The 25,619-nt window shown below is 57.4% G+C and overlaps 3 protein-coding genes across 3 annotated transcripts; 2 read left to right on the top strand and 1 right to left on the bottom strand.

The window, feature by feature from the left end:
• The first annotated feature begins 83 nt into the window (after positions 1-83).
• Positions 84-3,722, top strand: LOC117641410. The gene is made up of 13 exons (XM_034378701.1): positions 84-281; positions 387-574; positions 654-717; positions 791-932; positions 1,014-1,380; positions 1,454-1,609; positions 1,687-1,933; positions 2,017-2,373; positions 2,472-2,548; positions 2,630-2,850; positions 2,941-3,216; positions 3,303-3,415; positions 3,501-3,722. The coding sequence occupies exons 2-13, from the start codon at positions 398-400 to the stop codon at positions 3,578-3,580; spliced, it is 2,277 nt and encodes a 758-aa protein (XP_034234592.1). The 5' UTR covers positions 84-281; positions 387-397; the 3' UTR covers positions 3,581-3,722.
• A 3,311-nt stretch (positions 3,723-7,033) lies between these two features.
• On the top strand, positions 7,034-15,539 carry LOC117640860 (chaoptin). Its single transcript, XM_034377798.1, is given in 17 exon segments — positions 7,034-7,349; positions 8,682-8,964; positions 9,036-9,295; positions 9,373-9,554; positions 9,634-9,949; positions 10,024-10,229; positions 10,307-10,526; positions 10,599-11,018; positions 11,092-11,514; positions 11,596-11,880; positions 11,971-11,989; positions 11,992-12,164; positions 12,262-12,396; positions 12,541-12,816; positions 12,901-13,017; positions 13,101-13,333; positions 13,445-15,539. Coding segments are annotated over 17 exon segments (3,879 nt in total). The 5' UTR covers positions 7,034-7,346; the 3' UTR covers positions 13,773-15,539.
• A 57-nt stretch (positions 15,540-15,596) lies between these two features.
• On the bottom strand, positions 15,597-24,957 carry LOC117640863. Its single transcript, XM_034377800.1, has 7 exons — positions 24,740-24,957; positions 24,346-24,475; positions 23,895-23,951; positions 17,520-17,759; positions 17,136-17,433; positions 16,899-17,041; positions 15,597-16,807 (listed from the first exon to the last, which is right to left on the bottom strand). Exons 1-7 carry the CDS (start codon positions 24,850-24,852, stop codon positions 16,664-16,666), a joined length of 1,125 nt encoding a protein of 374 aa, XP_034233691.1. The 5' UTR covers positions 24,853-24,957; the 3' UTR covers positions 15,597-16,663.
• Between the last annotated feature and the right edge of the window lie 662 nt (positions 24,958-25,619).

Raw genomic sequence — 25,619 nt, forward strand, 5'->3', positions numbered from 1 at the left:
CGGTACCAACTTCTTAAAATTATGAGAACATATGTTATCCATGAGACTACAGAAAAATTCTCAAAATAAATTCTGTCGTATCTTTGACGTAATTTAACTTTCAGGTTTAAATTTAAGAATTGATCTAACATTTTTTAAAAGTAAGTTTTTATGACTAGAGTATTTTTGAAAAATTGGTACGAAATCAAACTTGACTTCTTGAAAGTCGAAAAGCATTTGGCGGGATGTGAGGTTTGAGAGTTGTTTGTGTTTTCTAGTTTCTTGTCTCTTCTGCTCATCAGGTGAATATTCAACCCTGTCCTCTCGTGATTTCCTTTTCAATGAGTTGTTTAAAGCTCTATCTCTCTATTTATCTTTATATCTACTGTTGTGTCTTTCTTTTACAGATTTGGGTAAAATGCCTGGTGTAGATGGTACATGGCAAGTGGAGAGGCTGAGGGAGATTGCAGGCTCTGAAATGGGCCATGCCGTTCAGATAATGCCTCCTCCGTCTTACCTGCAAGCACTTCAGTACGAAGGGAATGTAAAACCCATTCCTGGCTTGTCTTCGGATGTAATCCTTGTGTACAAATGTGTAAGTTTTAACTTGTGTTGATTGTTCGCTTTGACTTGTTTGCGTATCCTCTTATGGAATGTCATTTGTTCTGTTTCAGAGAGATAGAAGTAGCACATCTTCTCTTCCTATTGATGTCCGTGAGGAGATTAACAGCTCACTCGGTACATCATTTCGGTTTTGTTAATGTGACTAGAGTTCTGTTAAAACTGTGCTAATGGAACTGCCTTTGTCCAGATGCCAGCACGGAGCTTGGAGGAGATCCATTGCCAGCACCTTTTGATGATGACGAGACTGACATTTCAACTATTGAACTGAAGCAGTACCAGTGGGCCAAAGGGGAGTTAAATCATTATCCCCTGAAGATCCATGATGCTTTGTATGTTGCCTCCATAGTTTTAACTTCATATTTAGTTGTAAATTTTATTGACATTGTGAATAATTGTTTCTCCATTTTTAGGAATATACTCAACAGAGGTTGTGATTATTTAAATGACACATCCTGTGAATGTGATGTATGGTGCCTCGTAGATGGTGGGGTTGGAAAAGGGGCTTTTAATGAATCTAAGAATGGTTTTTCAAATGGAAATGGGAACCATTCTGTTGATGCGTCCATCTTAGATTCATCTTTATCTAATGGCTTAAGTGGTACCAATACCATCCTAAAAGAGAAGTCAAGAATTTTGGTGGGTGTGCATGCTACTGGAGAATGGTGGACTAGAAGCTTTGTTGAGTCTCAGGGCATGTGTTCAGTAGGCTCGCCAGAAATGGACCCCGAGATTATGAAGAAAACTCACTCTGATATTTCTTTGATGCCTCCACACATGGTAAACAAAATTTCTGTATTGATCAATAGCCCCAATAGCCAAATTCAATGTCAATTGTTATTTTCTTTTACAGATGAGCGTGTCTGTTCTTTGTCGGTACAACATTGTTGGAGAACGTCTGACATCAGATGTCCCTCCTTCTGCAACTTGTGCATCTTGTGTTAGTTTGGAGTTGGAGTGGAGGACACCCACCATATCTGTCCCTCTTCAAGATGTATTTGCCAGAGTGGTCTGTAAAGCACTGGCGTACTCCTTGAAATTAAATTATTATTACAATTACAAACTTTTGTTATCCTGTGATTACAGCTTGTTCAAGCTTCTGTTGGTCATCATTCGAGTCCTGCACATGGCCTCTGGAAGCAATTGTGTGTTTTGCAAAAGTTGTTTGAAGTACTTTTTACCTGTTGGGGAAACAAAAGTGCACCTGACATGCTGCCACATTTAGATCCTACCCCTGACGAAACTTTGGACAGTGAAATTCCTCAAGAATCACTCAAAAGCCGCATACGAACTCTGATAATGGGTGGCAAACAAGCACTTCAAGCACAAACTGGTGAGGGAGTGTTTCTTAGTTACACTGAGTGTTGTAATTTTGACTCTATATCCCTACACTACTTTTTGTTTTGACTCTTGTAGCCAATAGAAGAATGTCTGTTGCCCCTTCTTTGTTGGCAAGGCAATCTGTTGCGCCTGGAAGGCAGTCCATAGCACCTTCATTGTTAGCAAGGCAATCCATGGCACCTCCATCATCAAGAAGGCAATCTATTGCACCTTCATTGTTGGGAAGGCAATCCATAGCCCCTGGTGCACATAGAAGGCAATCCATGGCTCCTGGGTTCCTGGATCGCATGGCTCCCCAAGTAAATGAAGAAACAAACGAAGATGGTGAAGCTGATAATAAGGCATTTTCTCTTAGTGAAGTTTTAGATCTTGCTGCTACAGGAAACAGAGATAACTCTGACCTTACAGATGGGCTTTTCAGTCTTCTCAGTGGTAAAATATTTACTTAATATACTTACGTAAAATTTGTGTTATTTTGTGTATGACTGTGGCTTTTAACATTATTATTATTATTATGATTATTATTCCAGAATGCAAGACATATCATGAGTTGGTGAATGCTTGGGACCTCATTTTTATGGAACTTAATGAAGCACCAGCACCATTTGTAAGTATAGTATGCAATCCACTGCCATTTAAAAGGTTTAAATGTGTATATCTTACGTAAGACTCTCTTAATATTTTACAGATCCGTCCCAAAAATAGTACTCGAGCAGCTAAGCTTATCCAGGGATTTATATCTGGTCAAGTGGACTCAACTCCAAATTTTATGGAAATTGAAGGAAGCTTGTTTCCGTTGGAACTTTTGCTTGAGCTGGGCATGGAGAAACTTACAACTGATTATTACTATGTATTTTCAAAATCAAAACTTGCTGGTCGTGATGAGTTGCAAGATCCCCAATTAATCAGGTTCATTTCAATTGCATTTTAAAAGAAATTGTCAGATGTATTCCTGATAAAGTTGGTGTAAATACCCTTCTCTTTTTTTACAAATTTCAGGCCCAATTTAGGTGTGCCCAAAGAAAAGTGGCTTGCCAGTTGTGGTCAGCTGTTAGGGTGGTTGGCGCAAGTTCATTGTGCTCTGGAAATGACTTTGCCATTAGAAGCCCCTATGACTAAAATTACCATACAAAGCATGGCATCTAAAGCTTTGAAGCACTTTCAAAGTGAAAACTCACCCATACGGTCAGTGGAAGCGCTTCTGACTCCTGGAAATTCAATTCAGGAGTTCAACTTGCCTATAACCCCTGCTGCTATTCAAGAACATGTCAACAGGTAACTTTGGCTTAGTCTGCTCTGAAGAAAACCCTTCTACTTTAAACTTTAAATTTTCTTATTTATTAAAAAAAATTATTTTAAAGGGATTTTGATTGGTGGAGAATGACCCTGGTGTCAGAGAATGAGTCTATGAGGGTCAAGACTGTTTTCCTACGAAGCCACCAGCGTCCAATCTTCCCTCCTCAGCTGTTTGAAAGTGAGTATATTTTTTCTCATTATATATTTAATTTCCTTTTCTTCAATTTTTAATGACCTAATCACTATAACTTATAAAATTGCAGCTGCAGATTCTGACACTTCAACTAAGGACATTAAAAGTTATTACTGTGCAGAAGCTGTGACCATAAGTCAGAAGCTGTGAATGTTCATAAGCTAGGGTATACATAAAGCAGGTATACTACCTGCTTACTTTTTTAATACTTTTAAGTACTTTTTTAATATTTTTTATACTATAACTAGATGAATTTATAACTGGTTTGAAAGTAAAAACATGTCAAAACTGCTGCTGCTGATTTTTTGAACCGCCAAATACCCTGAGACACCGAACTTTTTGATGTCAGTAGTTTTGATGAGAAATCATTTTCTTTCATGAAGGAGGTGTGGATGGATGGTTCTCTGAAAACCGTGGAATGGAGGCAAAAGTCTGGCGAGTTTGTCGAGAGCTGCCGCTCGAGGCAGCGAGGCACGGAGGAGCGCCTGGCCGCGCCCGGCGGGTCGGCAGCACGCGGTATTGATTGGCAAGTGTGCCTATGGCAGGCATGGTCCTGAAGACCCACAAGCATAAGAACATTAGCATGGGGCGGTCGGGGTGAGGTTGGGGCGGCAGGGCGCGGCCGGCAGAGCATGGAGACCGTGGAGACTTGGCTACCCACAAGGCCGCCAACGGCCAACCCCCGCCGCACTTTCGCATATGGAGCAGCGGCCTGGCCGGCCAGGACTAGGACAGCTGGAGGGAGGGAAGTACCTCTGCAACGCCGGAGGGGCTGCGCGGCAGCGAGGGGTCGAGCAGGGTGTTTGTTTTCGACCGCGTTGCACTTGGGCACGACCAGGGGCTTGGCAGTGTAGGTGTAGGGGCGGGCGGGGCATCATTTCCATACGTCGCATCTCTAATCGGATCACAACCCGCAGGTCGCAGCGTCGCGGCAAAGGCCACAGCGGAGCGGCGGTGAGGCCTCCGCGCCGCGTGGATCGTGGATGGATGGCGCCGTCGCGCTCATCCGATTGTGTGTATGGCGTGCTGCGCAGCGCTGCGAGGCTGGCGACCTGCCTCAGCCCTCAGCCTGCCCGGCAGGGTCGCCAGGGGCCAGGGCAGGATCCAATTTAATTATAGGCTGGATCAATCCGGAGACTCCCACAGCACTGAAAAACTTGAGGGGCTGGGGTAGTATGGCCCTCTCGGGTGGCCGACATGGACGCAGCGGTGGTGCCCCTGGAAGTCAGTCCCTGCCACAGTCTCCCCGCCCTTTCAACATGAGAGGATGTGCATTCAGCTGGCGAAATGACGAGCCTGCAACGCTCCCGGGTGCGTAGGCCTGGCGTAGGGGTGCCGCGACTCGTTTCACTGCCACGAAGAAGCCCGAGGAGGACGGGGCGGACGAGGCTAGACGAGGCGAGGGGAGTGAAAGTAAAGCGGCGTGAAAGGCTGATTGCTGATTGGCAGGCCTGCCCCGGCGTCCGGTCCGTCCGGCGCCCGTAGGCCGTTCCGTTCGTCACCGGGATGGCCAGCCCTCGTCTCTGTCATTCTCTGTCACTTCTTCCTCGGGCCCAAAGGGGCGCTCGAGCGGATTATCTGAAGCATCATGTGTCTAGACTCATTACCCCGGTCCCGACCGACCCCGCCCTCGCCCCCGCTCCGTCGCATCAGCGCGGATAAGCTGAAGGGCGGGAAAATGGAGTCCTGCGACAGGTCGAGAGAGGGTAGAGGAGATGCTCCAGGGAGAAGAAATGTACCCGGGCTGAAGAAATGCTCTCGGGCTGAATTGTGGGCGTCCATGCTGCGACGCGTACGGATGCGCCGTGGCCAGGCCGGGCCGGGCCTGCCTCGGGGGCATCCCCGGCGTGCCCTGGTCCGCCGGCAGCCACGGCACCAAAGCACCGGGCAGCCTACTAACAGCCAACCCTTGTAACAGGATTGTGCGGTGGGGCGGTGGGTAACCGGGACAGGCCAGTGGACAGCCGGCGTCGCGGCGGTGGGGACTGGGGGCGCACCAGTACGCCCGGTACGCCGCACGGCCAGCAGTTCGGGGGAAGGGGGAGGTGGGCACCCCCGTCGCGGCTGCGGCCATGCTGCGGCCGCCCCGCCGACCGCTTCCTGGCCGGCCTCGCGGCGCTCGCAGCGCCGGCCGGTACATGACCCTCATGGTCGTGCCGCAGTGCCGCCGGATGCACGTGCGGCCCAGGAGGCGGCGTGCGTGCTGCGCGGGGACTGGCGGGGACGCGCAATGTGGGCAGAGCCAAGGAAGGCCGAGCCGCGGAAGGATGAGCCAAGGAAGGATGAGCCACGGAAAGGCACAGCCGCTCTGGGGGTCGGGAACCCTCCGCCTGCTGACCCACCTCGACGGCGGCGTCGTCATCCCGGCCACGTTCTGGAGACTCGCGCCGCAGTCCAGACGGAACCAGAACGGGGGGCGTGGAGGCTCTGTTGGGGGCTCCGGGGGGTCCCGTTGGGGGTCTCCAAGGGGTGCGCCTCGCCGCTTCGGCGCGCGGGTGACGATGTACACTGTGATGCACATATGACCGGAGCGCGCGGCCGGCACTCCGGGGCTTCTCAGCTCCCCCTTCTAATTGGATTGAGCAACAACAGCCAGCCTGGCCAGGAATTTGTGTTGTGCCAGAGGCTAGTCTGGCACCACTGGGCCGACTGGGCCCCGCTAGCCCCCTCCCTTTCCTGCGCCTCGGCACCCCCGTCTAGGTTAGTCTAGGCCGGTCTAGGCCAGTCACCGCTCTAGCCGGACTTGGAGCAGCGGTCCGCGGCGGCCGGGGGACACTCTGATACCCTTCCCCTGCACCCTTCTCCCTCCCCCTCCCGGCACAGGTGCGCGACCGGCACTGCAGCGGGGCAGCTTGAGCCTGGCTTTGCTTAACAACTCCATACACGAGTCGAGACGCCTCTGGCGTGGCGGGGCGTGGCGGGGCGTGGCGGGGCGGGGCGTGGTGACAGAGTCAATAAGTGCAAGTGGTGACCTGCAGGACCGCGAGTTCGCTCACCGCGACACGCGACAAACCGGAAGCACGACAGCAGCGGGATTTGCGCCCCGATCCAACGCACCGCACGTTTCGCTTCAAACGGGCGGAACCGGCGGGACTTCCCCCGCGTCCAGAGACGTCCAGGGGCGCCCCGCCGAGGCCCTCTGAACGAAGCGAGGCGGGCGGCCGAACCGTCGTCGTCTTGACGTGGAGTACAGTAAAGCACTGACAACACACAATCTGAGCCGGCCGTCGCCGCGCCGCCACGTCATGATCATGACGAGTCTGGAGAGGCCGAGGAATGCCCGGGACTAATGACGAGTGGGCGTTCAGAAAAGGGGAAAGAGGATCCGCGTGGGAGGCGCTGGGCGGCGGGGAGTGGAGGGCGGGGGGCGCCGGGCGAGGGGAGGGTGCCGGCCGCGTGCCCCGGTGTGCACCACGGCCCGCCGGCCATGGGCCCGGCCCTGCCCTGCCCTGCCCTGCCCGCCGCCGGCCGTGGATGGCCCTACCCGGCCCGGCCTGGGCCCGGCCAGTGAGGCAGTAGTGTCGCAGACCGTGGCACCGGCCGAGGCGTGGCGGCGCGTGGTGGAGCCTGGCGCTGCAGGAGCTGCAGGACTCGGGATGCGGCCGCAGTGACGGGGCAGTGACGGGCAGTGACGGGCCGACGAGCGGGTGCCGTGTTCCGTGCCGTGCTCCGCGGTGACCGGCAGTGTGGCCAACGAGTGCGAAGCGTGGCCAAGCCCGAAGGGAAGAGTGACCATGTGCGCGAAAATGCGGTGGCACGCTGTCACGGGATGAGGGACGCGCGTCCGGCCGTCTGTAGTACTGTGTGGTTGTGACCGTGTCCGCGAAAGCCCCCGCGACGCCGTCCGTGACATCGTCCGTGACATCGTTAGTGACAGTGGTTTCGGCGTCAAAGGATTTCCACCTGCGTCGACACGATGGTGCGTATTTTGGGTTGCCGGCGTCGTGGTGTTAGGCTGGAGCTGTGGCGGTCGCGATCGGTGTGAACCAGAAGTGAGGTCGCCGAGTCGCACCACGCGTGCTGACCGCGCCATTCGGCGAGTTCGCAGTGGGCCAGCGCCAACATGTCGCCAATAGGCACTCAGCCCTGTGAGTAGGCAACCCGCCGCCCGGCTGAGTGAGGGATCGCCTACCCTTGGCGTCGTGCCTCTCACGCCAGTGGCAAGGCAAGCAGCCGCCCGCTAACGTGAACTACCCTTTCGGTTGGCTTCCTCGTTTTCTGGAGAGAATTGGCAAAATTAGAATCTTGAACTAAACTGGACATTGAGTAGGGCGCTTACACCCTAAAAGTCGGCTTTCCTACAGGTAAGATTCCTAGATAACGTTTCACCTAAACGTGATGCAAATCGGAGGTTTGCCGATGCAGCGCGGCGTGAAAGTAGGGTTGCACAGTTTAAACAAAGATGCCTCGTCAACCCGCGGCCTCTTCCCTCGCCCCACGTGCTCGCTGGCGGCTCGCGGCTCCCGGACGGCCCCCCGCTAGCCGGCTGGGGCTGGCCGGCGTGTGGCGCTCTTCGCTGGCTTCGAATTAAGCCTAACAAGAGCAAGAAGCAGACCTCCGCGGAGTCCTGCCCGCCGTGCCGGCCGCGCCGTGCCTCCGCACGCCCCCGCGACCTACTCAATGGCGCCTCGGCGACCAGTCGGGACCAGTCAATGCGAGCTTGTCGTAACCTTTCAATCAAAGGACTGCTACCCGGTTTGAAGGTCTTACTGGGCGTCGTGTGCGTGTGTGTGTGTGTGTGGGGGGGGGGGGGGTAGCCCGCCCGTCCGTGCCGCACTCATTCATTAGCGAGCTTGGAGCACGCGGCATGCGGGATGGCCTGGACGACGCGGGTTCGGGTTATGGCCGAGGAGCGGGACTCGTCAGGCTTTGGCTGCCGCTGGCCTGGCCGCCTCTGGCTTTGGCGTGGGATGCGCCGTGCACTATGGGCTCCTTACTTCCGCCTGGGCCAGGCCCGGCCAGGCCCGGCCAGGCCCCTGACGCTCCGGGCGGGGCGCTTGGAGAGGCTTCTTGACAGCTGCGTCCGGGCCGGGCCCATCCCATCCCCTGCGCGCCACCTGGGCGGCAGGGCAGGGCGGCGTCGGCTCGGGTGTCGCATGCGTGCGATCACGCCAATATGAACGCGCCGCCGCGCGCTGGCCTACACTGTGCAAAATGACGACGCGATTCAGTTTTAGAGCATGGTCGCCTCGAGCCTTTGTCGTCGCGTTGGTTGACGTTGGCGATGACGCGTGCCGCGTGCGTGCCGCAGGCGGCGTGGCTGACGGTGCTGCTGCTGCTGCTGCCGGGCTGCCTGCTGCCGGCGCTCGCGCGCTCCCGCCTCTCGCTGGACGACCGCAACAAGGAGTACCTGCCCTGCTTCTTCAACCCGCTGTGCACGTGCAGCAAGTCCGTGCCCGACCTGGGCATCGTGCGGTGTCGCGACGTGCCGCTGCCGCGCGCGCCGCCGCCGCTCAACGCCTCCAAGGTGTACTCGCTGCACCTGGACAACAACGGCCTGCGCTCCCTGGACGCCCACTTCCTCACCGGGACGGGTAGGCAACGTCGCCCTGTCGCCTTGCGTTTTCGCGGGGCAGCACTCTCCATTAGGCCCTCTGGGTTGCAGGCCTGTACCGCCTGGAGCTGAGCCGCAACCCGCTGGTGCACGTGGCGGACGAGGCGCTGCTGGGGCTGGAGCGGTCCCTGTCCGAGCTGGAGCTGCCCTGGAACCGGCTGACGTCGGTGCCGAGCCGCGCGCTGCGACACCTGCAGAAGCTGTACCTGTTGGACCTCACCGGCAACGACATCAGCGATGTGTCGCACGAGAACTGGCGCGGCCTGGAGCGCTCGCTCAGCACGCTGGTGCTGGCCAGGAACGCCATCCAGGTAGGCGGCGTCAAGGTGGCACGCCGACGGGGTGCTTGTCGTTGTGCCACGGTTCGCTCTGACCGCGTCTTGCGCAGGCCTTCCCCACGCCGGGCACCTTCAGCGCGCTGGCGGCCCTGGAGACGCTGGACCTGAGCGGCAACGCCATCGCGGAGGTGCACGGCGACTCCCTGTTCAGCGGGCCGCACCGCCTGCAGCACCTGTACCTGGCCGACAACCAGCTGCAGTGGCTGCCGTACCAGCAGATGGCGCACCTCAGGTAAGCCTTTAGGGCCCTGGCGGCCAATCCAAATCGTTTCCTTCCTCGAGCGTGACCGCGACCTTCCTCCTCCTCGCAGGCAACTCCGCACGCTGGACGTGTCGTCCAACCGGCTGTTCAGCCTGGAGCCGCAGCCCGGCGTGTCGCCGCACGAGACGCGCCTGCGCCTGGTGCTGGACGAGCTGCACCTGGAGCACAACGAGCTGCAGCACCTGCCGCCGCAGGCCTTCCACCACTTCGAGATGGTCAACAAGACGCTGCTGGACGGCAACCCGCTCGTCGAGATCCAGGAGAAGGCCTTCCGCGACGCGCACATCCGCGAGCTGTGGATCCGCGACTGCGGCCTCTCCTACATGCACCCCGAGGCGCTGGCCGGCCTGGAGGGCTGGCTGCAGGTGCGCCCTCTCTCTCACTCCCCGCGGTGTAGACACCACAGCCTCTGTCTGACTCCCCGCCCTCGCCTCCGCAGGTGCTGCAGCTGCCGGCCAACAACCTGACGCAGCTGCCGGCGCAGATGCTGACGCGGATGGACCAGCTGCGCGAGATCAACGTGCGCGACAACCGCCTGGACAACCTGGACCCGGACGCGCTGTTCAACGCCTTCCGGGAGCGCGTGCAGCGCGTGGACGTGGGCGGCCGCAGGAACGGCGTCACCAGCCTTCAGGAGTTCAAGAAGTGAGTGAGGGTGACGCCCGCCGGCTCGCGTCCGCGGCCTCGCCGTCGCAGAGGTAACCCTGGCCCTCCCGTTGCAGCATGCGCAGCCTGCGCGCGCTGTCGGTGTCGCGCGTGCCGCAGAAGGCGCTGTCCATGGCGGACTTCGAGGACTTCGCCCCCGAGCTGGACGAGCTCAAGGTGTCGGACGGCGGCCTGCAGACCATCAAGAACCACGCGTTCCGCCACGTGCGCGGCCTGCGCTTCCTCGACTTCTCCGACTCGGACATCAACACCATCGAGAACGACGCGTTCCAGGAGGTACGGGAGGGACCGGGGTAGGGACGGCTGTGGGGCAGTGTCCAGGTGCTGACGCGGTGCCGCCTGTTGCAGGTGAGCCACTCGCTGCTGGAGCTGCGCCTGACGCGCGGCCTGTCCAGCTCAATGCGGCAGGTCCCCGGCGAGGCGCTGCGCCACCTCAACATCCTCACGCTGCTGGACCTGAGCCACAACCGCCTGCGCTCCGCGTCGCCCAGCGCGTTCCACCCGCTGCGCGAGCTGCGCTCCCTGCTGATGCGCGACAACCAGCTCGACACGCTGCCCCACCTGGAGGGCGACGTGCACCGCCACCTGGAGGAGCTGGACCTGTCCTTCAACGAGCTGCACGTGCTGCAGCAGCATGCTGTGTACGACCTGCCGCAACTGGAGCGCCTGGACCTGAGCGACAACCGCATCGGCCGCGTGGAGAAGCACGCCATCGCCAACCTCAACAGGCTGCGCCGCCTGGACCTCCGGGGCAACCGCTTGCAGCAGGTAAGGAAAGGACTCGCGCTGACGCCCGCCCTGGCGAACCAGCACTGTGTCTAAGACAAGCTTCGCTCCGCAGGTGGACCCCGAGGCCTTCCAGAACCTGCCCGAGCTGGTGGAGCTGGACCTGGCGTACAACGACTTGGCCGAGCTGGACTTCGGCATGCTGGACCAAGTGGGCACGCTGTCGTCCTTCCGGCTCAACGTCAGCCACAACCACATCCACCACCTGGAGATGTACCTGGGCGTGGGCCGCGACGCGCACTTCCAGGCCAACGTCAAGATGCTGGACCTGTCGCACAACAACGTGTCCACCGTGGCCAGGTACTACTTCCGGCCCGTGGAGGAGTGCATCACGCACCTGCTCATGTCCTGGAACGCGCTGCGCAACGCCACGCGGGACGTGTTCGGCAACATGCGCTACCTCACCTGGCTGGACCTGTCCGCCAACGAGCTGCTGGAGATCGACTTCGACACGTTCCGGAACTCGCGCAACCTGCAGGTAGAGCTTGGGCGACGCGGGAGCTGAGTCTCTGGTCCACGGGGGCTGAAATAACCTCTTCCTCGGTCCATCGGTCCGTAGGTGCTGTACCTGGCCCGCAACTACCTGTCCGACGTCCCCACCGAGCTGTTCCGCGCGCTCAGCCACCTCCGCCTGGTGGACCTGTCGCACAACCGCCTGCGCACGCTGCCCGACAACCTGTGGTCCGAGCCGTCCATGGAGCGCGTCGACCTCTCGCACAACCAGCTCAGCCGCATGCCGTACAACAGCTTCTCGCCGCAGGCCGCCGCCACCCTGGTCGAGTGGGACCTCTCCCACAACTTCCTGGTCGCCCTCACCTCGCCGGAGAACATGGGCAAGTTCCGGGTGAGTCGGCGTCCCACCAGGGCGCTTTCACTAAGGAATGAAATAAAGCGTGTATTGTTGTCTGAACCTCAATTCCCGTTTCTTTTCCAGTCACTGCAAGTCCTGGACGTGTCAACAACCGCCTGACGCAGCTAGAGGACGCGCCGTTCTCCGCGCTGCCCCGGCTGTCCATCCTGGACCTGTCCCACAACCCCGAGCTGCGGCTGGAGCCCCGAAGCCGCACCTTCCAGAACATGCAGGAGTCCCTGCTGGACCTGAGGCTGAGCAACATCACGCTGCACCAGGTAGGCCGGGCCGGCCCGGCCCGTCAGGCCCCGCGCCGTGGTGTGCGGCACACTGTACGCCGTGGCGGCACCACACTCAAACGTATCCTTCCGACAGGTCCCCGAGATGCCGCTGCCGGCGCTGCAGGCGCTGTGCCTCAGCCACAACATGCTGGTGCAGCTGCCGCCCGAGATGGCCAACCACCTGTCCTCGCTGCGCCGCCTCGACCTCAGCTTCAACGGCCTGCCGCAGGTCAGCCTAGAGGGTCAGCCGAGCCAACGCCGGCGGACGGCGGGATAGGCCACCACCGCCCCGCCCGCGCGCGGCTGTGCGGCGGGTCGGCCTACGCTCACTCTTGTCGCTTTTCTTGACTGCGTTTGGTGTTTGGCGGTGTAGGTGCCGTTGGTGACGACGCAGCTGCCTCAGCTGCGGCGCCTCAACCTGGCGGGCAACCCCATCTCCGTGCTGTCCAACACGAGCCTGCTGGGCGGCGCGGAGCGGCTCAGGGAGCTGGACTTGCGGCGCCTGCCGCTGCAGCACTTCGAGACCGGCGCGCTGTCCAAGATCACCACCCTGCAGAGCCTCATGCTCACCACCTACAAGGGCGTGCCGGACTTCAACATCCCCATGCGCCTGCAGGACAACCACGGGCTGCGCAGCCTGCTCGTTGAGGTGTGACCGCTTGGTCTGGCCCGCATGGCGCCTCTGCTCTGCTGCTGTGCACCCTGCACTCCACTAATGTGCTCTTTGCTACAGGTGGACGACGAGGGCGAGGACCTGGACGGCGAGATGCGCGGCACGCTGCCGGACAAGCTGTTCAACATCACCTTCACCGGGCTGTACCTCCGCTCGCTGCCCGTCGACATCTTCATGGTGAGTCCCGGTGCTCGTGGTCGTGCCCCTCGCGCCGCGCCCCCGCGCTCTCGCTCACGCCCGGCGTGTCTGTCTGCCGCCAGGGGGTGCGCACGTCGCGGTTCCTGTTCACGCTGCGCAACACGAGCGTGGACTCGCTGCCGCGCGGCATGTGGGAGCAGATGGACCACGTGCGCAACCTGACGCTGGACCTGCGCAACAACTCCCTCAAGCACCTGGGCAACCCCAACATGGCGGCGCGCCCGGACCAGCGCGGCATGTTCCTGACCAGGCTTCAGATGGCGGGCAACAAGTGGTCGTGCGACTGTGACTTGGGGTGAGTCCATGTTCTGGTCGCATTCTGTCTCTGTCGCACTCATTGGGCGTCACGTAGGAGTGCGAGAGAGACCGAGCTTTCCTCGAGGTCACTGTGTCCGTCCTGCCGCAGGTGGGTGGAGGTGTGGGAGCGCAAGAAGAGGCAGTACTGGTGCCCGCGGCCCAGCCGCCCCCTCGGCCCGCCGCCCGCGCACGAGTCCCGCGAGTTCCTGCACTGGGAGTCCAACGTGGACTGCCGCGAGCTGCACGAGGACGACATGCGCGAGGCGCACTGCGGCCGCGGCGGCCACAGCGTCATGGAGGCCATGAAGGGCGACCTGGAGTGCGGCTGGGGCGCGGGCGCGCACCTCGGCCCCAGCGGCCCTCTCGTGCTCCTCATCGTCGCCTTCTGGACGGTCTTCGCCCGCGCGCTCAACCCCCTGAACCCCGCCCAGTCCTAGTCAGGGGAAGGGGAGAAGTCAAGTCAAGTCGGGGCGGGGCGGGGCGGGGCGGGGAAGTCCTCAGACCCGCCGCCGCGGCGCCCGCTGCGCCAGGCCTAGTCCAGGCCGTTCTGAATGTCTGAATCCAACGGAGGGCGGCGCCGCGAGTGCCGCGAATGGGCACCGCGACACCGCTTTGCCTTCGCCTCACAGTCGCTGGCGTGTGACTGTCCCACTGTTTCGATTTGCAGCGCGGCGTGGTGGCGATGGCGAAGGTGGCGGGCCTGCTGGAAATCACTCGACGCGTCCTAAGCGCGGAGGCGGGGCCCCGGGGCGTCACGGAATGGAGCGGGTGGGGTGGGGGTGACGCCGAGCTGTCGGAAAGCCAAACTTTGCCCTGGATCGTGCATGTGATAAAGCTGTAGGCTTGCTTTGCATCTGAAAAAAAAAAAATTAGTCTGATTTATGGGTTTTATTTTTCATCGTCGAGTAAGACGTCTTTCGGCGATGCTGGATGCAGCATAAGCATTTAAATCGGTCTTGGGTGTTTAACTTATGGGGAGATTTCGTAGCTTCAGCAAGCTACCACATTATCAGGGTAGATACTGTATCAACAACAAAAATGTATTTCATTTGTTTTTACAGTTTTGAAAAATTGATTTCTCCTTCAAAATAAAACGAGACAGACAAATTAAAATTTTGACATGTAATTATATTTTGCTCATGGTCGGAAGATAGGGGGTTTACTTGTCCTATGGAAATTTAGGCTTTTTGAAGATATTTTCTGTACGTGTCGTGTGGGTGGCCTATCTTTTTGGCGCCCCCGCCACAAAGTTGGGCAACCCTTTCGACACACAGTTTTATTTATTTATTATTGTGAAGAATAACGTTGTTGTGATGTCGCATTGACTACCGGCTCATGTGTTCTTTTCCAAACTGTAACTGCAGTTCATAGTTCATTTAAGACTGCACATCATTTACAATTACTGCCATGTCTGTCATCTGTGTCATTTCCTTGAGAGGTGTGGCCACTGGATTATTTCCACAGGTTTAAACGACATGGTGGTGCCTTCTCTGATATTTTTTAAATGATTTTTTTTCTCATTTCATTCTGCACCATTCAATACATTTTGTTGTGTGACTCATTTATTTAAATCTACATGATCACTGCCGACGAGAGTAGCAATATGTCGTAGGTAAACCTAATGTAAGGGTCAACAGAGGCCTTGATGCCAGAAGTGAATTTGGCCTTTGCCATATTGATCTCCTTTCCAATTTACTGCATACTTTAATCATAAATTACCAGATTCTTAACAAAGCTGTTCTACAACTGTTCTTGACTTTAAATTTAAGCAAAGATTTCACATGAGGGGCCATATATATTAGATCTGAATTGAGACCATGTTTACTAGGCCAACACTTTGTGATACAACCACATGCAATTATCATTAGAGTAGCTGCATCACACTAGCATCTTTTCAATTTAAAATTTACTAGAGTAGGAAGAGAGGCTTTTTTTACAATGATTCAAAAGAATCATACTGAATGAGTTCTAAATTACTTATTGTTGCAACATTGAAGAATTTGATAACACAAATAAACATGGTGTCAAAACATATGATTAGTGGTAAGAACTCCGCTCAGATTATACTTTGTGTAAGAGTTGCTGACGTGGAACAAGGAGCAATTTGATGCCAACCAAATCAGTTGTTATGTTGCTGCAAAGTGTCAATTTTGCTGCAGGGTTTCAGAAATTGTATTTTAAATAAACGTCATATTCTGGCAAAATGAATGTGTTCTTATTTTATTCCTGGGCCCAAGGTCAAATAAGGAAAAAGACAGACATTAGTTGTCTACATAACAATTTATTGTTCATATTCACAAAACTATACAAAATCATCTCAAAGGATACCGTAAGCACAGAGTACAAATCAAATGTGCTGTTCTAAATAAGTGAGCTAAAGCTGAATGTATAGTAAGTAACAGTATTATCCATCACAGCCAAATTTCCTGAAAGAACAATACTCCAGGTACTACAGAATGGATCAATTCAATGAAAATGAAAATCATATGTAGAAATGTTTAGAATACTGAAAAGACACAGAATGATTGGAATGAAATATTACCGAATGTCCTAGTGTTTTTGATACTGACGGTTAATACAATTATTAAATAAACCAAAACGCCACATAGTATAGACATTCTCTTACTAACAGGGTGAAATTTTGTGCCCAGAATTGTTTTTTTTTTTTTTTATAAACAGAATCAGGTGCTCAACTAGAGAGAACTAAGATCACTCTTTAAAAAAATATTCAATGAAGAATATTTTTTATAATCTAGGTAATTTTACACACCTACATAACACAGTTTGAAAACAAACACATAGATAAACATTGGAACGTACTAGAAAGTCCTACACAAATAAACAATTGAATTTTTCTCTGAGTCTATCGATGGAAAAGACAAAATCCATCACAATGTCGCAGAAGATTTTTAAAACTTCAATCTTCAACCGCAATGTCAAGAGTAAAATAAAACCATGATAGGAGAGCTCACTTAAACTACAGGTGCAAAATACTAAATCAACAAAAGGGACCAAAAAAAAAACTAAAAAAGAGAGCGAGTGTTAAACCAGAGAGAGCTAACAATCCCATAGTTACAGCCACTCAATTGTGCTAATACAATAACAGTGCGCAATATAATAATAGTAATAATACGATCCCTAACCACCACCCAAAACCCTGAAAAATAAGTCAGAAGGCCAACAAAACATTAAAAAAGGGACAAACTGTCATAACAATAAAACTGACTAAAATTACAGAGAACTTTCACACTGTAACCGAATCACATAAAAATGGATGAATGCACCGGAAGCACTAAACTCAAGCTCCAAATGCTCCATGTACAATGTGCTACGCGTTGCAACTTTCGATCGTCTGGCCCGCTAGAGGGGGAGCGTTGTTCGCTTCCGGGTCTTCCTCGCGTTTCCTGATTTCGATGGCGAGTTTGTACCCCAGCTCCGCGCGACGATCTCTCCCCTCCACCATGGCTTTGACCTGCAACAGGACGGAAAGGAAAGGCAGTCCGTGAAATTGCGAAATCACCGCAAAAAGTGGCGGCCAGCTTGGCGTCAGCGCTTGCACTCACCTGGTTGGAGTTGACGATGACCCCGCTGCTGGAGGCCACGGTCTTCTTCGTCTTCTCGATGTCGCTGAGGTCGACGCCGCGACTGCAGTCATCGATGAGGACGGTGCGGTAGCCGATGGAGAGCGCGTCGAGCGCCGACGCTCCTGCAAGACAAAGGCAGACGGAATCGTCAGAAACGAGGGAACGGCTGGGCTGGCGGCAGCGAGCCCGAGCGGGACACACTCTCCGGGCACTCACCCACGCAGACGTCGTACGCCAGCCCGCACACGTAGATGTCCGTGGCGTTCTTGGCCCTCAGCTCGTCGCTCAGCGTGGTGCGCGTCAGCTTCTTGTTGTCCCAGAACACCGAGTACGAGTCCACCTCCGGGTTGGTGCCCTTGCAGATCTTGATGGCGCCCTCCACCACCTTGAGGTCCTTGTGCAGCTCGGCGCCCCACGAGTCCTGCACGCAGTGGCGCGGCCACAGGCGCTGCTTCATCAGGGGAGGGCCCTCGAACACCACCGTGTCGTACGTCTTGGCGTCCTCCGCCTTGACCTGCAAACACGCCAGTTAGAATCAAAATTTGACGACAAGGGAAAGGAAGGGCAGAGCAGCCTACGGCCTTGGCTACGGCGGCCCACCTGACTGGACGGGTCCACCCGCCGGTAGGGCAGGTTGTCGATGAAGGACACGTGGTCGCTGGGGTGCCAGTCCAGCGAGTAGAAGACGGCGTCGAACTCCACCGTGTCCAGCAGGCGGTTGATGGGCTCGATCACGTCCAGGCCGTTCTGCTGCGCCGCGCACTGGCTGATGTTGAGCGTGCCGCTGATGAAGTCGTTCTGCACGTCCACGATGAGGAACACGGACACGGGCCGGACAATCTGAAAATGTTACAATCATTTTTGTTTTTACAAGTGTAGCGCAACTTTCGCCTGGCCGTCACCCAGGCCGCGGCGAGGAAGCGCCGCTGCCGTTTGCGCCATTCCCCCTCCCCCTCCCCCGCGCTACCCAGCGAGGTTCAAGTTTAGCAAACTGCGGCACCACGCCTTCGATTCCCGCCGACTCGGAGCGATAAGCCCAAATGTGTGGAGACACGAAACCTTTCATGGCTCCGCAGCGCAGCACCGCGCGGCGCTCTGCCGGGATGGCGGCGCCGGGCAGCGCGGTACCTCCCCAGCCTAAGGCCCCAGCCCAGTGGTTCTCAACCTTAGGGTCGCGAAAAAATTTTAAGGGGTCGCGGCGAGGTAGCTGGGGTCGTGTTTTGGGCCGATTTTAAGCAGCCACTGCGTCTGATCCGAGGCGGGCATTTTGCTCCCTCAACCGGCAATTGGTCTTTGAACCTTCCTTTAGCATGCCTTTGTTACGGAGTGTGATTATCAGTCTTAGTTTGGGAGCAGTATTGCCTCAAAGTTGGCCGAAACGGTCAGAAATGTCTTTGAAAAATCGTGTTTTGGGCCTATTTTAAGCAGCCACTGCGTCTGACCCGAGGCGGTATTTCGTCCTCCTTCAACGGGCAATTGGTCTTTGGACCTTCTTTTAGCATGCCTTTGTTACGGAGTGTGATTATCAGTCTTAGTTTGGGAGCAGTATTGTCTCAAAGTTGGCCGAAACGCTCAGAAATGTCTTTGAAAAATCGTTGTGCTTTGTTTTTTGTAACTTTGAGACAATACTGCTCCCAAACTAAGACTGATAATCGCATTCCGTAACAGAGGCATGCTAAAGGAAGGTCCAAAGAACAATTGCCCGTTGAGGGAGCAAAATGCCCGCCTCGGATCAGACGCAGTGGCTGCTTAAAATCGACCCAAAACATGATTTTTTAAAGACATTTCTGAGCGTTTTGGCCAACTTTGAGACAATACTGCTCCCAAACTAAGACTGATAATCGCACTCCGTAACAGAGGCATGCTAAAGGAAGGTCCAAAGACCAATTGCCCGTTGAGGGAGCAAAATGCCCGCCTCGGATCAGACGCAGTGGCATGCTAAAGGAGGGGTCCCGTGGGGTCGCGAAACTTTTCCTGGGGGTCGCGGAAATTTTTGGCTACAAATTTGGGGTCGCGAGCCGAGAAAGGTTGAGAACCGCTGCCCCAGCCCCCCGCAGCCTGCGTCTGCGTCACTCCAGCGCGGCGCTTGCGGCGCCACTTTCAGTTCCAGCGCGACTTGGCTGTTTGTTCCAGCGCGACTTTCAGTTCCAGCGCGCGACTTGGCCGTTCGTTCCAGCGCGCCCCCTGGCGCCCTCTCCGCACTCCATCCAGCCAAAGCCGAACAGGGGCCAAAGCGCGCCAATACCGTACCGCCGCGATCCGGCCGGAACCAGTCAAGCAGTCGGCAGCCGCCCGGAGGAAAAACACTCTAAATCGCTGCTCGGCTGCTTCGGTCCGCATCGCGCATCGGCCTATCCAATGCGAGGCATGACGACGCGGGAACACGCGAGGGCTTCTGCAGGGCGCCACGTCATTGAGACTGACGGCGTCACGGTGACGTCACAACACGAGGCGCCGGCCGGGGCGGGGCGGGGCCCACTTTTCCTTTTTGGCAGCTCTGCCGGCGCTGGCTGGCCCTGCAGCACGCCATTACTCACAGGCAATACGGCATCCCCTCGCTGCCCCGGGCCAGGCCTAGCCAGGCCTCGGCATGACCCGGCACGGCACTCATCAGCGGAATCCGAATCAGCATTGCCAATCCCGATGCAGCGACGGCCCGGCCCAGCACAGCGGCACCGCACCGCACCGCGCTGCAATCGCATGCCTTCCTTTATTTCGCTATTTTTAGCCGGCCGGGACAAATAGCTCACCGACTTGAGCACGGGACGGAAAAAAGGAAAACTTTCCCGCCGGAAAAAGAACGGCGGCGGATTCAATGTCGCTAAGTCTCATCGCCGCCGCCCCGCGCGCCTAGGTCCACTGCAAAGTTCGAAGCCGACTCGAGGCTGACTCGAAAGGCGTCAGCCGGCGTCAGCGAGGCGCGGGCATTGCGCGGGACGCGGGGTCGCGCCTTCCGCCCCTGTGCTCTCGACGGCGGCGTGGCGGCGATGACAGTCGGGCCGTGTTCGCCATTCCGATACAGGTCGATGCGGGGCGACGTCATCGCCATGAAAAGTAAGTACTCGGCGATCGCTGCGTCAGAAGCAGCCAGAACACGAGCCGCGCCGAGCCGCGCCGAACCCGACCGCGGACAAGGCCGACAAGGCCGAGCCGCCCCACTGGATGGATGGGCCGAGTCCTCCGCGGCGCGGCCCCGGCCCCGCCTCGGCCCCGCCGCAGTGAGGCATCAGGCGTCACGCGCGGGCCGGGCCGGGCCGGCCTACACTGCCTGCCCTTGGTGCACTCGGCCGAGCCATTCGCCCTGTCTCTCCCGCACCCTCGCGGGACGCACCCCGAGTGCGACAGAGACGAGACAGCGCGACGAACAGAGTCCGCAGTCGGCACGGCGGCACGGCCCGTTGGCGGCGACAGTCTCCGCTTTCAATCCGCGCTGTCGGGCCGACGTCGCGCCGGCTTCCGGAAAGTGGACGAAAGCGAGGAAAAGATTTGGCGAGGCGCAGGGCTGGATGGCGGGGCTGCTCCCGGCCCGGTGATAAATTAAAGCCGCCTAATGGTGCGGGAAGGCGCGTCACGCGATCACCTGCCTTGGCTGGCAGGGCCGCGCAGGCACACCGCTAGAGGACAAAGGAGGGGGAGGGGGAGGGGTCTCGCCCTCCGGCCTCGCCTTGCACTTCGAGAGTGTCTAAAGATAGGCGTTCGCCAACACAAAGCGGCAAAGCGGTCTGCCCGAGGAAATTAATTTGGCCCAAGTGGGGCAACGCCGGCAACGCAGCGGCCCTATAAATACGCTTCGCCTTTTCGCCTTCCAGGGAGGCTTTGGCCCGCCAAGGGGCGCCTGACCTTCCGCAAGCCGGGCGGGGCGGGGCGGGGCGGGCGGGGCGGGGCGGGGCGTGCTGTCTGCAGCGGCGAGGCTCGCCCAGCGCAAGGCGCCCGCAACACCGACGATAGGCCGCCCGCTCCACACGCCTGTCGGAGGGTTGCCTACCCTCGGCACCGCAGGGGCTCGAGGCTCGAGGGGTAGACGGCAAGGCCTGGGACTCCGCAGAGCGGCGTGCGCCTCCGCGCTCATTGCATGCCGTACCCGAATGTGGGGCAGAGGCCGGCAGAGGGTACCCGACCCAAAGTGCAGCCCGGCCCCACCCCACCTCTCGTTCACACGTTGCCGCGGCTCACTCTGGCTCACTCAGGCCGCCTCCAGCGCCGCGCAGCCGTCTCACTCCCACCCCCACTGCAACCACAACCGCCGCAAAATGGAGTCTGCTCCCACCCCCGGCCGACACCCCCACCGCCACCGCGAGGCGCCCCGCCCCGCCCCCGTCGGTACCGGCCAGAGATCGCTCCATCCAACGCGCCCTGCCCGCCCTGCCCCGCCCCGCCCCACCGCCCCGCGCCGTGCCGCCACCCCCCGCGTGGCCTGCATCTTGCCTCTTGGCGCCTCGGGGTCGGCGGCAACCCCCGACGAGTCAAGCACCCCGACAACACCTCGCCTGGAGCACTTCCGGAGAGAGGAGGGCTCTTTGCGCCCACGCCAGGCCTCCGCCCTCTTTACAGCGTGGCCATCGCGAGACCTTCACTGTAAAAGCCAATGGAACAGAGTCCCTCCCGACCTCCGCGAGTCCTGGCGCGTCCTGAGTGACTCGGAGCTTTCCGAGTCTCGCTTCGACCGGGCGGACCGGGCCGCGGCGCCGTGGCAGTGATCGCCCTTCATGCCGTCCGGTTCAACCACCCCGGCACCCCGGCCGGGCGCTTTGGCTGCTTTGGCACCCTCCTTGGTACCCGCATCCTGGGGGCGGGGCGGTGGCAGCGCCCCTCGGGGCCCGCGCTCCCCTCTCCCTCTACCCCTTCTCAGCCGGCGCGAGGTTCGGTCGCGTTTCGCCTCAAGAGGGTTGTGTCCGCCGCGTGGTGCTTTATTACGCCAGGTAACTAAGCGGCCCGGCGTGCCTTGGGCGTGCCTGCGGGGGTCCGCCAGTGGCTCGTGAGGCTCGCGACGCTCGTAATAACGGCCATAATGGGGCGGTGCGAGGCCCGCGAGGCGCGACCAACAAGTCCCGGGGCACCACGTGGAGGACGCCATTGTCGTCGCAGCCGACACGGGGCGACGCGGCCAAAGGCTAAAGGCACCGCCATTTGTTTCGCGTCCACAGAGAGCGCCCGGCAAGGCTCGCTTCGTCCCTCTCGCACGCCAGCGCGACGCCCCGCGAGTGCGAGAGAGAGGCAGCGACAAAGAGAATAAACACTCATCGGAATCGGCCCATCGGCCTGCAGCTGGTGACTTGAACGCATCTCAACGCAGCGCATGAGTTCGTCGACCACCGGACCGCGGCGACCACGCTTTATGCCATATCTTTCCTCATGCAAGGTAAATCATAGAAAGTTTTTGTTGTTGTTGCGAATTGTACGGTGATCGGGGGTTGGTGATTTGGCGGTTCGCCGATTGGCGGGTCGATGGTGCCGCGAGCGCCAGGGAGAGGAGGCGCCAACCCCCGCGGCGGAGTCCACGACCTTTCCCTCAGCGCCACGCCGCGCCCCGCCACGACAAAGGAGAGCAAAGTTTGACCGATCAGACCAACCAGCTACGGCAGCGCGCCGCGCCCCGCCCGCCGCAACAAGACCGTGCCCGGCAACTTGCGCTGCCTGAAGGCCTGCAGGCAGCCTAACCACGAGCGGCGCGGCGCCTACACCCTGCAGCACTACTACACCGCCAGCGGGGAGTCGGGGAGGGGGGGCCTGACGCCACACCGCCACACCGGCCCCGCGGCTCCGAAAAGTGCACAAAGTTTGGCCGGAATGGATGGAGGCGATGTAGCGCCACACCCGGGCGTGGCGTGTCGGTCACGGACGACCGGGCCGCCGCGCCGCGCCCGCGTGGCGGTGACAACCGGGAGCCCGCCCGCCCACTAGGGCCGCCGGAACGAAAAAGGGAAAAACATCCAGAAATAGGGCCATCAGTCGCCTTTACGGGGCAGGCGCGCGTTGCGTGCGAGCCGCGTGTGGATCAAAGGCCGGACCGTGCAGGGCCTGCAGACCTTGAGGCGCCAGGGCGGCGGGGCACGAGGAAAGGCACTCGTAACGTTTTCATCATCTATCAGGCCCTCAGCCAGCCAGCCCCCAGCCCTCAGCCAGGCCCCAGCCCTCAACCAGCCCTCAGCCAGCCTGCGCGAATGCACAGCGGCCGAGCGATTCGGAAGAGTCGTTTTGTCGCCCCATCTCAGTCGCTCTCATGCGGCTGTCCGTAAGGGCGTGAGAGAGACGGAGCGGCGAACCGCTCTTCCGAACCACGCGGCGAATCACGCCGTGAGAGCGGGCAGGTGCGCGCGCAAAATAAGCCAAAGCCGCCCGGCGCAGACCCACCAGGCCCACCGGGCCCACGCACACGGCAAGGCCGGGCCTCGCCAGGCTTTGGCACAGCGGTCCCCCAAAATACGGCCACGGCCCCGCGGCATTTTCGGCCGGCCCGAACGAACACAGCGCATATACGTACGACCGAAAGCCCCATAAGCGCAGAAAGGTCGAGGCTCGGCGGCAACCGCACTGGAGCGTTCGAAAACGACGCTAGATTACCGGACAAGTGACCCGCAAACTACGTCGTTTAGGCAATCTCGCGAAATTGGATCCCACTGCTAAAACTGCACTAGCTCGTTACACACGCTCTGCGCTTGATTCGGTTGCAGCGTGAGGCTTTGCGCTGCCGAAACGTCTACACCGCCCCGCGGGGCGAGGGGGGGAAGAGGGGGGGGGGAAGGGAGGAAGAGGAGGAGGAGGAGACAGGTGTTGTATTCGTGACCGCGACTACGTATCGGCAAGCACTTTGGGCGGATGTAGGAACGGGAAGCTTCTTGGAAACGATGGAGCACGGGGAAAGAAAAATAAAAGGGGGGAGGAGGAGGGTTGCACGCGCGCTTGCCTACCACCGATCTAGTCTAATCTAGACATCTGCCTCCGGATTCTGCCCGATGTGTAACCAACAGCACTCACCGTTTTGATCCACTGGTTCCAGCACCGCGTGAACTCTTCCCGGTCAATGTAGCCGTCCTGGAACACAGACGTCAGTCAGGACTCATTGCCCCAAATCAGAGCAGAGTTGGATCCCATCACAGGCTGAGGCCGACTTTTCTTTAAACTGGGGAGGCAAGGCAGTAGCGGCCAGCTTCTTGGTTTTAAAAATATCAACAGTTTGTCAGACCCTACTGCCACCTCCTTGAATCCATTTTGCACTTGCTACTTTGTGCATCCTTGAATTTGATTATTGAATCAAAGCGCATCCTATGTGGTGGAAATTTTCGGCAAACAGTTCATGAGCAAATATTAAGATTAACAATTGTCTATTTTTAACAATGAAGAGAAATTAAAACATTTCTTTAGTGTGCAAAAGACTTCAATACATGGTGCACAGAAAAATATCAGCCTTAATTTTACGTAAACATACCTTGTTTCTGTCGAAAATATTGAAGACCTCATACAATTGTTTTGGTTCAAGTGTGTAGATTTTGCCTTTATCATTTCTAAACAGTGCTCGACACACAGAACCAAATTCTTTCAAGTCTAAGTAGCCATCCCTGAAAAGCAATAGATAACAGAGATAACAGAGATAACAGAGATAACGAGCATGTAAAAAGATTAAGTTGCAATCAATGAAAATGATTATATCACGTTTCAAAGACATTTCACATTTCACAAGACGTATTAAGGGTGTCAGCAGATGGCAGGCCCAAAGGTAGAAAACTTGAACTATATTGAAGGTATGATCATGACAACCTTCTGTCAGGTCTCAGCCAGGGAATTCTCTAGTACAGTACCAAGGGAATCATAACCTAACTCACCCGTCTTTGTCAAACGCGGTGAAACAGGCGTCCATGTCCTCTTGTCGGTCAGGCTCGTACGCCCAAGGACCATCCAGCCCCTCACAGGGCTCCGCCGAGCACCCCGACTCCATAACAACTGAGGGGCGAGCAGCGGTTGCAGTCAATAAATTCGTGCAGACGCTGTTGTTCGCGACCGGTCGCTAGGTAGCAACACAGCAGAAGACAAGCGGACGGACAGACAGACACCCCTCCCCTGACCCAGGCTAGCCACCCTCCATGACCACCGTTTCGCGCGTCGCTCCACCCTACCACACTAGTTCGGCAATATTTTTTTAAAAAGCCACAATAGAAGATGAACCTCTACAGAAAAGACATCTTTCTTTATTGAAGCTATTGTAAGTCTATAGATTACCAATAAAACTACGTTGAGAAAATATTTGCTATTGTAACCCTGATGCGCAAGGCTTCCGCCACTTCCGCCGTGAGCCCTGCGCGAGGCTATCGGAAAGGTAGCGGGTGATTTGAAACCAGGATCTTTCCGAGACCTCACCTGTGTTCGGATTAAGTGAACCGAACAAAACTCATCGGTTGTCTCGCTCTTTTCACCGACCTGTGGTGGTGCCGGCGCCAGCCGTAACCGTGGTGGCTTCGTCAGGACTTGGAGTTCCCTGACGCTGCGCTTGCACTGCGGTGCCCGCCACGGCCGCACTGGTTGCAGATGTAGGTGTAGCAAAGGCCCCAGAGCACAGCTCGACGAGGACGACCAGGGAGTGGAACGCCAGAGCCCACGCCCAGTGGGCCGAGCGTGCCATGACGCCGCTCGGACTCCAGGCCTGGACCCGCCTGGACTCGGTGGCACACTGAAGAGCGGCCGCGGCCAACTGCCCTGGCACCAGGC

Source organism: Thrips palmi, unplaced genomic scaffold (assembly GCF_012932325.1).
Source record: "Thrips palmi isolate BJ-2018 unplaced genomic scaffold, TpBJ-2018v1 HiC_scaffold_15, whole genome shotgun sequence".
In the NCBI taxonomy this organism is placed as follows: domain Eukaryota; kingdom Metazoa; phylum Arthropoda; class Insecta; order Thysanoptera; family Thripidae; genus Thrips; species Thrips palmi.